The sequence below is a fragment of the Patella vulgata genome, chromosome 8 (assembly GCF_932274485.2).
Source record: "Patella vulgata chromosome 8, xgPatVulg1.2, whole genome shotgun sequence".
Classification (NCBI taxonomy): Eukaryota; Metazoa; Mollusca; class Gastropoda; family Patellidae; genus Patella; species Patella vulgata.
This window is the reverse complement of record NC_065886.2, coordinates 42,966,811-42,979,564: the sequence shown is the minus strand read 5'-3', so window position 1 is coordinate 42,979,564 and position 12,754 is coordinate 42,966,811. Positions and strand designations below refer to the sequence as shown.

At 38.0% G+C, this 12,754-nt stretch overlaps 1 protein-coding gene across 1 annotated transcript; it reads left to right on the top strand.

Moving 5' to 3' along the window:
• The first annotated feature begins 3,469 nt into the window (after window positions 1-3,469).
• On the top strand, window positions 3,470-8,473 carry LOC126830645 (CUB and zona pellucida-like domain-containing protein 1). Its single transcript, XM_050561048.2, has 5 exons — window positions 3,470-3,531; window positions 3,983-5,218; window positions 5,776-5,963; window positions 6,940-7,334; window positions 8,010-8,473. The coding sequence occupies exons 2-5, from the start codon at window positions 4,786-4,788 to the stop codon at window positions 8,203-8,205; spliced, it is 1,212 nt and encodes a 403-aa protein (XP_050417005.2). The 5' UTR covers window positions 3,470-3,531; window positions 3,983-4,785; the 3' UTR covers window positions 8,206-8,473.
• Window positions 8,474-12,754: the final 4,281 nt, after the last annotated feature.

Below are 12,754 nucleotides of genomic sequence, written 5' to 3'. Positions count from 1 at the left end.
ACCACCAGATCTGTGAATATTATAGCCCAAAGCTTAAAAGTGGCATAATTTGCAAATTGTGAGAATAAATGAAAGTATAGTGGGAAGTTGTCACTGCATACTGGAGCTGGAGCCACAGTGGCTCAGTGATCAAGGCATTGGTTCACTCACCAGGATGATCTCAGGGGGTGATATCAGTGATGAAGGCACTGGTTCACTCACCAGGATGATCTCAGGGGGTGATGTCAGTGACGAAGGCACTGGTTCACTCACCAGGATGATCTCAGGGGGTGATGTCAGTGACGAAGGCACTGGTTCACTCACCAGGATGATCTCAGGGGGTGATGTCAGTGACCAAGGCACTGGTTCACTCACCAGGATGATCTCAGGGGGTGATGTCAGTGACGAAGGCACTGGTTCACTCACCGGGATGATCTCAGGGTTGATCTCAGTGTTGGCCATGAAACATTTCTCTTGATTTTTCACCATGTTTTCTAATTGTCAGTGGTGCAGAACGGAAGGCTTGACAGAAAAGAGTGTCAAGTCATTCGGATGGGATGGAAAAACTGAAGTCATGTGTTCATATAATAGTACAGTCTGGGCAAAATTAATCTGACTCTGGGTTCATGCACATTTTTCAGGTCTTATCCTGCATTATGAAAATGACCGATATCTAGATTACTTTGCAATGTCAAATGTGTTTCAAGCTTTTTAATAATTGCCCCCCCCCCCCAAAGAAACTGTAACCCTCAGCCAATGACATATACTCCCAATATTTCAAAGTAGACTCTCTTGGGACATTTTAAATACACAAAAAAATCGTTTGTACAATAAACTGGGGGTTCAACTCCCAAAATGGTATCCTACGACACAGTTTTGTCGTTACTACACTTTCGTACACCCAGTACTTCCAGTAGTCTAGAGACTTGAATTTTCAGATGGATAGGATAACTAATAATAGCCCAACACCAATTCGATCAATAAGTTCTTATTGATCTTGATCTTAGCCCTGGCAGTTGCTTGGTGTTGATGACTACAGGACACCATGACCTTCCTATTACTTCCTTCCTTTTAGATCGACTGTTTTCTGACCATACAGTGCTCGACTGGGTCAAGGTTACGACCAACGGTCTAAAGGCCCATTCCCACGGTGCGACTTGTAGTAACTACTTGTAGTATCGACCCGAGATGCAGCGTGAGAACACCCTAGTCGTACCAACTTTTACAAGCTCCCAACGAGTTGAAAGCGAGTTGAGCGAAATAGAAACTTCCCTATTTCAGTTAACAGATCGTATGAAATTGACCAATCAGAGACCTCGAGTATTAGTACAAACACGAGTTCTCTCCCTTTGTTGTTGGTAAACATGGACGCGAAGCGCACCCATCAAGAGCCGCTCAGCAAAGCTGAGACAGAGAATTTTGTCAATTATTAGTCTAACCCAGATGGATTTTGGTTTTCTCTTTTTCTTTTTGTTCTTATTTATCAAATGTAGGGCAATAATAGCCAGCGTCTCTTCGTCGCTTGATGACGCCATTATGCTAAGACAAGACGAGATTCCAAGTCGTATCAACTCATTTATATACGATTTTGTAATCTACATGTAGATACTACAAGTAGTTACTACAAGTCACACCGTCTTTTTAAGATAAAGGTCATGATGACCATCAGTCATCAACACCAACCAACAGTTCAAAGATAAAGGTCATTCTCCCCATTTTTATATTAAGACCACTGGATTGTTCTAACCAGTAACTTCATCTTGTGAAGACTTCGTTTAAAACTATCGTTACATTTGACTGCCAGAAGTTGTGTCACGGGATGCTTTGCGTCATAGGGTTAGAGTTTTTATTATACGCCCACATATTGTCGTCGCCCCTAACCGTCCACAATTGTTTGTGAACAGTCTACAGGTCACAATTTTTATCCGATTTCAATGAAACTTGAAATATAGCTTTATCACGCTAAGATCTCGGTTCCTTGCGATATTGGCATGTATCGGACTGTAACTTCATGGATTATGGCCCCTGATTGTACAAAAAATCACGTTTTTAGCTTGTGAACACTGTAGAGGTCACAATTTTTATCCGATTTTGTTGAAACCTGAAATGTAAGTTTATAACCCAAAGATCACGATTCCTTTCGATATTCGCGCATATCGGAATGTAACTTCCTGAATTACGCCCCTGATTGTACGAAAAATCGCGATTTTAGCTTGTGGACCCTATAGAGGTCATAATTTTTATCCGATTTAAAAAACCGTATTATTATATCACCGTTACACTCTAAGGACGGCTGAGTTCGAATTTCGTGAAAATCGGCCCAAAACTGACAGACAAAATGGCCGCCGTTCGTTCTCAAATAGCATAAACATATGGCATATCAAGGTTGTGGACCCTATAGAGGTCACAATTTTTATCCGATTTTGTTGAAACTTGAAATGTAAGTTTATAACCCAAAGATCTCGGTTCCTTTCGATATTCGCGCATATCGGACCGTTACTTCCTGAATTATGGCCCCTGATTGTAGGAAAAATCGAGTTTTTAGCTTGTGGACCCTATAGAGGTCATAATTTTTATCCGATTTAAAAAAAAACGTATTATTATATCACCGTTACACCCTAACGACGACTGAGTTCGAATTTCTTGAAAATCGGCCTAAAACTGACAGACAAAATGGCTGCCCCTCGTTCTCAAATAGCGTAAAAATATGGTATATCAAGCTTGTGGACCCTATAGAGGTCACAATTTTTATCTGATTTTGTTGAAACTTGAAATGTAAGATTATAACCCAAAGATCTCGGCTCCTTTCGATATTTACGCATATCGAAATGTAATTTCCTGAATTATGGCCCTTGATTGTAGGGAAAATCACTTTCTTTTTAGCTTGTTCTCTATCCATCTCTCGAAAATGTGGGCGTATCCTGCCTGGCAGCCGCTGGTGTAACCTCAAATCGAAAGCGATCAGTGTGGTTTTCAACGTTATTAGCAGATTCTGATCTCCATTACGTCATAATCATATTGCTCAATCAGTGCCAAAGATAAACAGTTGTTCAGATATACTTCAGACACCACACCCTCACCGCCCAAACGATATAAATATTAGATTTTTTTCACAGGCAGAATCAGCAGTTGTGTTATGTGGGAAGCAAAGTGTCCTTACTCTTTCTGAAAACAATGTTTAAAGATACCTTTCCAAGTACAAACTGGGTGATGTTTTTAGACTAAAAATATATAAGAACTAATTAATCTATCAAAAAATTGCTTCAAATCCCTCTATTCGAGAGGAAATACCCCAAGCTATAAAATATCAATTAAAAAAGTCATTTTTGTGTCATTTGGGTGTCTCTACTTTTCAAATATACCAAAATCGTTATACTTTAAACCTAAAAAATATTAACCTATATAATGGTATTATTTTATCAGCAGTAACCTGCAAATTCCCACACTTAAAAACATTACCAGGAAAAATTTAATAAACAACCATGGCGTATGTAACGATATACATTGAGATTGTGTTGATCATATCCTGTCTAACTTTCACTACCGCCGCTAGTAAGTTAACATTTTAAATCCTCTTTTCTTTTATTTTCTTTAGACCCCCTGAAAATCACACCATGTCATATCGTTCACATGTCAAACGTTAGTAATATTTTAATGTAAGGTCTTCTGTTATTATGTAAGTATTCAAGTATTAAAAAATACACCGAGAAGAATGAACCGGTGTGTGCAATAAAGGACAACACAATTAGGATTACTTTCTTTAGAGTAGATAGATAGATAAAGATGGTGGTGTGAAATGAATGTTGTGGGGGGGGGGGGTTAAAGAAACCTAAATGAAAAAATGATTAATTAAAATTTAAAAAAAAACAACAACTCACTTTTACTACAAACGTGACAGAAAAGACGTCCCGAATTCATGAAGATTTTCAAGCTATTGGTGAGTTAAGGCTTGATTTTGAAGGAAATTTGTCATGTACCTTTAAAATACTAAATCTTTTTGCAGGCGACAGTACTCGGGGTAAAGACTTCTATGTTGCATTTTTCCCAGAAACGTATGATTCCTATTTCGTGATAAATTACCACAATTCATTGTTAATATCATCTGATAGCGGTGGAGTGTGCAGCATCAGCTATGACAACGGCACGAGACACGAAACTACCCTTAATCTACACCCCAAAACGGTAACGACACTGAACATTCCCGAACTATCACGGATACATGCTGGAATTAAGATCATTAATAAAGGGGTACATGTAAAATGTTCACAAGATGCGTCACTTTACGGGGTGGACTATTACCACACCGATGGAGTATTTACAGCTATTCCATTAGAAGCACTAAGCACAAATTACATAGTTCCTGGAATCCGGAGCAATTCCTTTTTGGGCATAGTAGGAACAACAGCCAATACCACTGTTCATGTTTATGTGAAAAGCACGTGCAGTTATCTATATAACGGCATAACATACCAAACAGGAGATGTTTTGGTGACACTTCTACAAGAAAACGATGTCCTTCAAATCACAGATGAAGATCAGTCCTCTGGTGACGGGTGTGATCTAGGTGGAACTCGTGTAGTGGGCACAGCTAAGGTTTCTGTGTTTTCTGGGTCTGTATATTACCCTGGTGGTGCATCCCATTATGTTCTACAAGTACCCCCTATAAGCGCTTTCAGTAAACTTGCAATAGCTCCCCGAATCGAGACAACTTACGCCTGGAAAAATATTATTCGAGTTATTGCTGGGTACGATAACACAACCTTATTTAACCCTGCCCCAGTGCGACATTTAGATAAAGGGGAATTTATGGAGTTTAATTACACTTTCACCGACGACCATGTTATTATTAGTGACAAACCTGTTATGGTAACACAGATATGTGTTTTCGGAGCCGGGAGTGGATTCTTTACATTTGTTCCCGGTCCAGAATTTTACGGAAACGATTATTTTATAAAAGGAATAACAAGCTTTCTCCGCCAAGAAAATCCATACGTTACCATTATTTCTGAAACTAAAGATATCCATAGTTTGTTGGTAGACGATTTGTATCCTGATGCCATTCATTGGGTGAATTTGACCAGTGCACCGTATTCAGTTGGAGTTCTACCGATAAAGGCGGGACAGCAGTTGCACATTCTAAATTCAAAGAGTCCGATCTTTGTGCGAGAACATGAATATAGCTCAGTTCACACACATGGTTATATTGGTGGATATAGTTACCAAGCAAGCAAACATTCTGGTATGTATAAATACGTCTTCCATTTGTCACATGATGCTTACTTATAAAACATTTATTATCATAAATCATCACCAGCAACATAATTATTGAACTATTTTAAACTTTCCTGTTTTAATGCTGATCAATACAATAATTAACATCAACAGTAGCCTATATACCCAATCGATAATTGATCCGCGACTCTCAATGCCACCAGTATAAGTATTATCTTAATTATTTTCAGTATCATTTATATATTAGAATCAGCAATATGCTGGGTTTTATCAGTAGCATTTTACCATCATTATTGCCGCAACTAGTTTCAGTTGCATCTTAACGAATATCGGCAGAATCTTCACTAGCATCAGAAGCGGGAGCATCTTAATCTTAAGTAGCAGCAGTAACATCGTACGAAGTATCATTACATCCTCTTAACGCCCTCTGCATATATTCTAGTGGTATCGTCAGCATAAATGGTATCATTAGCATCAGTTTCTCTCATCTTCGAGATTTCACAATTAACAGCGTATCCATTGTCACCAGCGCCATAAACTTCTGAAACGTGTTTTATATTTCAGTTGACGAATCATACAGCTTGAAATGTTTAGCCAGTAGTTTCCTAATCACATTTGATATGTTGGTATTGGGAGTCAGTACCAATGATATATGTAATATTTATATGGGTGTGGAGACATGTACGGGAATTCTGGATGGTGATATTTTAAGGTTTAATACATCTTACTCTGACTGTCATACCGGACACAAGGTAGACCTACGTTCACTGAGCTACCTTATTTAGCTTACATTTAACTGAAAATTTCGTACGGCTTGGAAAAGTTTTTTTAAGATTGCAATAAATGCAATAACATGGTACTATATTCTGTCAGCGAGAAAGTTCATCGGGATTTTCCGACGTGGTTTTTTTATTGGTGCAGGAGGGGGGGGGGCGCTGACAAGGACTGCTGTCTAGTCATTCGGATGGGACAAAAACCGAGGTCCCGTGTACACTTTGGCGTGCAGGTAAAATATCCCTTGGCAGTTGGAATCCAATATAAGAGTAGGCCATAGCGCCGCTGCCAGGGCAAAATTTCTCCTCATAGCACATTGTATGGCGTGTGCCCATCTTCATTATCCCAGTAGGAGCAGAACAGTAGAACGTAAAACCCCATTTCATTTCTGTCAGCCGCTAGAGTCTTCAGTATGGCTATATACATGCTGGATCAGACTGTCCGTGGTCCGTGTAAGATTTAGATAAAGAGCTGGCCGTTCTTGTTATGATATTTCATATATATTGAAAATTTGATTCAAATTACTTTGTTCTGAGCGATGTTATGAGTGTTGACGAGATGTTTTGACAAGATGTGTCATACATTGTTTGTTATCGTAGCAACGGGACTTAGCAACCCCGATTCACCATTTTGAAATTAAATTATTAAATCTCCGCCATCTGATGACCTAGAGAGTTGGTTGTAGGCTTGACTAAATAATGGTTTATATAATAATTGCAGTCCACGCTGATTGAATGTAGGATATAGTGAGTCTTGCATTGGAGAAGGCTGTCCAGTAAGTTATTTCGCCGTGGTTTCGTGCACTAAGCTAAATATGCTTAACAGATCTCGAACACTCAACACTATGTTACTTATTTCATTCGAAATGTCAAAGGAAGATGGTTTAAATAATGATTATATTTTGACTCTTTGGGGGAATGATTCTGACCAGTAATTTTGTTATCTTTAAAACAGATAGAAAATGATACAGTTTTCTTTGAGAATCATATAGTGTTTGCACCGCCATCACCTGATCACGTGATACGTACAGTACAATGGGATTTCGATGTTGTCTGTAGCAAGTCTGTTCACGACACAGATTCCATACTTGTTCACCCAAAGTACAATTCGTCAAGTCACGTGACAGCCTCTGGACAGATACAAGGATCCCATGTGAAGATAGATCTGTACCAAGATGCTGGCTTCCGTCATGTTCTTCAAGGAACGGATCTAAATAATATTCTGATCGGGTCTACTGTCTTTGTTCAAGTTACAGCAACAGGCAATTCCGACATCGTTATGGTGGTGAATAACTGTTACGCCCACGTTGATGGTGATCAAAAACCCTCACACCAACTCATAAAAAATGGGTAAGCAATTTATAAAAATGATTTTAAAACTAAAAGGTCAAAATTAAAGTAGCCAAGTCTATATATATATTATATACATTCATATTACATTATTATATGCGTGCGACCCATTTGTGTCAATTTCTTTGTGCAAAATATTAGCGATTTAGCTCCTTTATTAATATCAACTTCCAATTCTTGTTGACAGGAATTTGAACTTTGTGACCTTATTTTGATAAATACTACTGATGCAAGGGTGTGATGTTAGAGATCTTCCTGAAACTTATCTCGAATGTCTTCTCTGACGTGTTAATGTCAAGTGCAATCGAGGAACATTATATGTAGAAGTTGCCATAGCATGACATATACAATCTTCAATGTAACGACGCTATCTACTTTTAACCGGATGTTATTTTTGTTCTCTGTTTTCGGATGCCCAATGCATTAAAGTTTTAAGAAAAGCGCGTTCTGGGTCCTTGACCAGATGAGATAATAAAATGAAGTGTCTCGAAGGCCTTTCGAAGAACATATTTGGTATCGAGGGTTTCTTTAAACGCGCATAATTTCCAGTGTGGAAATGCAGACTGCGGGATATGCATCATTTATTCGGAAGCTGATTAGTTGAGTTGAACTTGTCCACACAGAGAGACTGTATATCCGTTAGTGATTTATATATTTAAACTGTCTTCGTTGCAGCTGTACTGTTGATTTTGGAAGCAAGATTTTAATTACTAGAAACCAAGTGACGAGATTCCAGTTTAATATGTTTGATCTGCCCCATGACCAGAACGGATTTATCATCACTTGTGATGTGACGTATTGTGATCCAATGGTTTTTACTTCCAAATGCCAACAAACGTGTCATCAATCACAGCCAGATATTATCGGATAATAAGTTATGGGATACCAATTCTTTAATTCTTTTAAAGTACTCACTGAACTATTTTACCATTTTCCTCTAATACGCCCCTCCGCCTATCCAGATGTTTTATTAATCTCAAACAGTGCACTTAATGAAGTAAAGAAAATGGCTACATTAAACCCATGCATTTTAAAGAGAAAATTGTTTATACTAAAAAAAAAACCACACCGATATTTATGAACTTTAAAACTGAAAATGATTTCATTCTACAGCAAGTCCCTGATATCAATTAATGTTATTATAGTGTCATTAAATAAAAGTAATATCTTTTAAGATCATTATGTTCTGTGAGAATGTCTAGACGTCGATAAGCTGTAAATTGTATTAATTGCTGGAAAACAAAAATATCTATCAACATCTGGCAGAAAATGTTAATTCAAACCCTCTTCGTCCATTGTAGACCCAAAAATCAACAACAATGGGCATGCAAAAGTCGAGAAAAGAAACAAAGAGAATATTGCTATAAATAGACGAACTACTATTTGTGGGTACCGAGAAAGTGAAATTTAATGGTGGTTTGTCTCCTATGTGCAAGCCGATATCGAAAGGAACCCGTATCTTGGGGATATGAACATCAGATAAAAATTGGGACCATTTGTGGGTCCCTATTCTTGTTATTATATGGTTTTACACTATTTGCGTAAAGGGGAGCTGCCTATTTGACTGGATGTAACGGTAATATATTAGAACGCTTTTTAAAATCAAATAAAATGGCATGGATAGAAATTGTGACATCTAGAGGGTTCACAAGCTACAAACGCGATTCGCCGTGCAAAAGGGGCCATAATCCATGACGTTACAATCCAATATATGCCAATATCGAAATGAACCGAAATCTTTGGGATATAAACCTATAGTTCAAGTTCAGTCAAAATCGCAAAAAAAAAAAAAAAAAAAAAAAAAAAAAAAATTGTGCCCTCGGGATTGTCTGATGTTGCTATTTTATGAAACCAATAATTACTGCAATATGGAGGAACTAACACGTTATATTAAATTTCCTAAAAACAACACAACACAGTTATATCTAAATCTTAAACACGAATTTTGTAAAATAGCAGTCGTAGGGCACACTTTTTATTGATGGGAACGGATCTCGCTCCTGTAGCTGTGGTAACTGACATATGCCTGTAACATGGGAAAATATGGCGGTTAATGTATGGAACACAGAGCTTGCAATGGCCGAAAGCACAACAACAACGCATCGTTCCCCTCTAGTCTTGCATTTTAAAGTTGACCCTTAAACAGGTCGCAGTGGAGTATGCATGTAATGATAAAATGTTGCGTATCAAATTAGGCCTGTCGTCATTAGTTATTAAACAACCCAAAAAAAATGACACTGCTTAAAAACTGCAACTCTCGGTGATTAAGTCAATAATATGGATTTCCCAAATTTCGCAGAAAATTCACTGGGGGCTGTTTTAAGTTAAACTCGCTATGGTGTAACGCACGCCAGAGTCTGTCTAATAATTGCAATTTTCAAATATAAAGGATGACTGAATGGTCTTGATCTTTGCCGGGTCAGTTGCTTGGCGTTGACGACTGTGGGACATCATGACGTTGGTCTTGCGAGTGGTTTTCCAACGTGGGTCCTTTGAGATTGTCCTTTTGCTAACCACACAGTGCTCGACGGGATCAAACTCAACTGGAGTTATCAACACCAATAAACAAATATACAAGACAAATCTACGGACAGGACACAATAATATACAGACATGGCAAACGTACACATCAGATCAAGTGAATGGATCCGGGGGCTAGCCGTAAGCGTCCACTACTCGGGCCTGTAGCTATACCAATTTCCCTCAAAATGAAAAACGAAATAACAATGTGGTTTCGTGCACTAAGCTTATTATGCTTAACATATCTCAAACACTATGTTACTTATGTCATTCGAAATGTCAAAGGAAGATGGTTTAAATAATGATTATATTTTGAATCTTTGGGGGAATGATTTTTACCATAGAAAATGATACAGTTTTCTTTGAGAATCACATACATAGTGTTTGCTTGCACCGCCGTCACCTGATCACGTGATACCTGATCGATGGTGTCTGTAGCAAGCCTGCAAATGACACAGATTCCATACTTGTTCACCCGGAGTACAATTCTTCAAGTCACGTAACTGTCTCCGGACAGATACAAGAATTTCACGTGAAGACAAAACTGTACCAAGATGCTGAACACAACTCGGTAACATTGTGGTCGGGTCTATGGTCTTTCTTCAAGTTAAAGCCACAGATAATTCCGACATCACTGAATAACTGTTACACCCACGTCGACAGTGATAAAAAAAAGCACACCAACTCATAAAAGCAATTTATAAAAAGTTAAAATTAAATTTAAGTGATCGACACAATTAAACTGACTTTTCAGTCCCACACAAAACCCAGGTTTCCCTGCACCAAATTGTAATCATTAACAGCGACAACCATTTCCCGTATTTAGATAATTGATATCATATCTGCTTCCCCTTTCTGTTGACAGGAATTTGAACTTTGTGATCTTATTTTGATAATGTGTTATGTGATAAATGCTATTGAAGGGTGTTTGGTGGTAGAGATCTTTACCAAACTCATCTCCAGTGACTTTTCTGAGCTGAATAATATAAATGTCAAGTGCAATCGACGACCATTCTATGTAAAAGAAGTTGGCATGTAATCAAATTTACAAAATTAAAACTAACGATGCAATCTAATTTTAACCTTGTGCTATTTTCGTTCCGTGTTTTCGGATGTTCAATCCATGAAATCTAAAGAAATGGGTAAGAAAGATAGCATGGTCTTGATTTGTGTAGCGGCTACATGCGGAAAGCCACATTGCCCCAAAATCTCTTCACATCCAAGTGTGACACATACTCTCTTCTGCTACAGATTTTATTAGCCTTGTGATCGTCACTGGTTATATTTGTAGTTCTCTTCTTTTGGCTAGGACTCCTTTTCACGTTGTGTATTTTCGCCTTACTATCACAGTAGTTAAGACGCTTATCTACCAGCAACAACAATGCAACAGTTCGTTTTAACATATTATTTCAAGCACTGGATACATATGTTACAAGCATAGATTACAATAAATGTCATTCTCTACTCTCTCAACCCAACCATCTCGCAGAACAAGTTTACTGACGGGCTACGGACATCATATGGTTCTCCAACGACCTAACGGGCATTCTGAAGCCAGATGGTGTCTCTTCAACCTCATCGGTATCTCCCTCTCAGTGCGTGTCTCCTCTCTAAGAATCTACATGGTGTCTACGCAAGAGCGCAAATTCCTCTGGTTATATATGCCTAGACTTTTGCTATGAATTATTCAATTGGTCAAATATTACGTAATTAATTATGAGGATTGGTTACTAAGCCCCATGGCGTCGAGAACCACCCTGATATGGACAGTGGAAACTTTCCACTAGGAGTGTCAGACGTGTTATTTGTTATTAAAACAGAATAAAATATTTAACAAATTGTTTTTATATATCAACCTATATCACTCATTCATTTTAGTGCGCAAGATGTATATGCCTTCTCTATGAATATGGACCAAGGACATAATATTAATATAATGCTTTTATCAATTTATAGAGCAAAAATTCTACCAATCTTACTACTCTTGATTGGACATCCATAAAGTGTTTCTAAGGCCTTTATATGACAGTTTTGTATCTCGTTTTTTTATACCCGTATAATATTGATTAGACCGTGCAAGATGGTGCTGTATATCAAGCAAAGTCAATGTACGAAATGACAGCAAGTGGGGTCGCCACATCAGAATACTATGATCAATGTAATATATTAGGTTGAACCAAATATATCAGTAATATCGTCATAAATATTATAGAACTTTTGAACAGCAGACTGTTGGATGTGTTTTAGCTGACGCTGATTAGGTTTAGATCTATTTCATAGGACCAACTTTAAGTTTGGTCAAAGGTCACGAGATGTAAACAGGGTTAGTGCTAATCCCAACCCTAGCCATAACCCTGGGCGTATAAAGATATATCAATACATAAAGTTCGATATGCTTTGTAAGAATGACTAGACTTTGTTTTTTTTTATATTGATAAGAATCAGATGTCTATTCTCATAATGATATAGTTTTCTATTTGTGAATTCAATCATGGCGATTGCAGCAGTTTTTGTTTTGTCTTTGTTGTTGGACAAATCTCTTACTTTGGTCAAAAGTCGTAAGTATATTTAAACTATTTCACGAGAGAGAGAGAGAGAGAGAGAGAGTGTGAGAGAGTTTAACGTCCACTCGACACAAACTAGGTCATTTCGGGACTAACATATGATTCTATTTTATTTCAATAATTCGCTTGCGCCTAGGGGTCTTTAGCACTGGGAGGAAACCGGAGGACCCGGAGAAAACCAACGAGGTTGGACAGGCGACCCTACTCTTGTCACGTACAGCCGGGGAATCGAAACCACGCCAGTTGACTCAATGACCGACCTTATGATCGACGGCACAGATTTTCAAATTAACGTCGTGTGATGTACAAATCCTCTATAATGTCAGCTGAATGTAG

Bases quoted from the DNA above. Each gene is read 5' to 3' on its own strand.
- LOC126830645 (XM_050561048.2), top strand. From the start codon at position 4,786: ATGGAGTTTAATTACACTTTCACCGACGACCATGTTATTATTAGTGAC. The intron at 5,219-5,775 runs GTATGTATAAAT...TTTATATTTCAG, and splicing joins CCAAGCAAGCAAACATTCTG to TTGACGAATCATACAGCTTG. The intron at 5,964-6,939 runs GTAGACCTACGT...TCTTTAAAACAG, and splicing joins ACTGTCATACCGGACACAAG to ATAGAAAATGATACAGTTTT.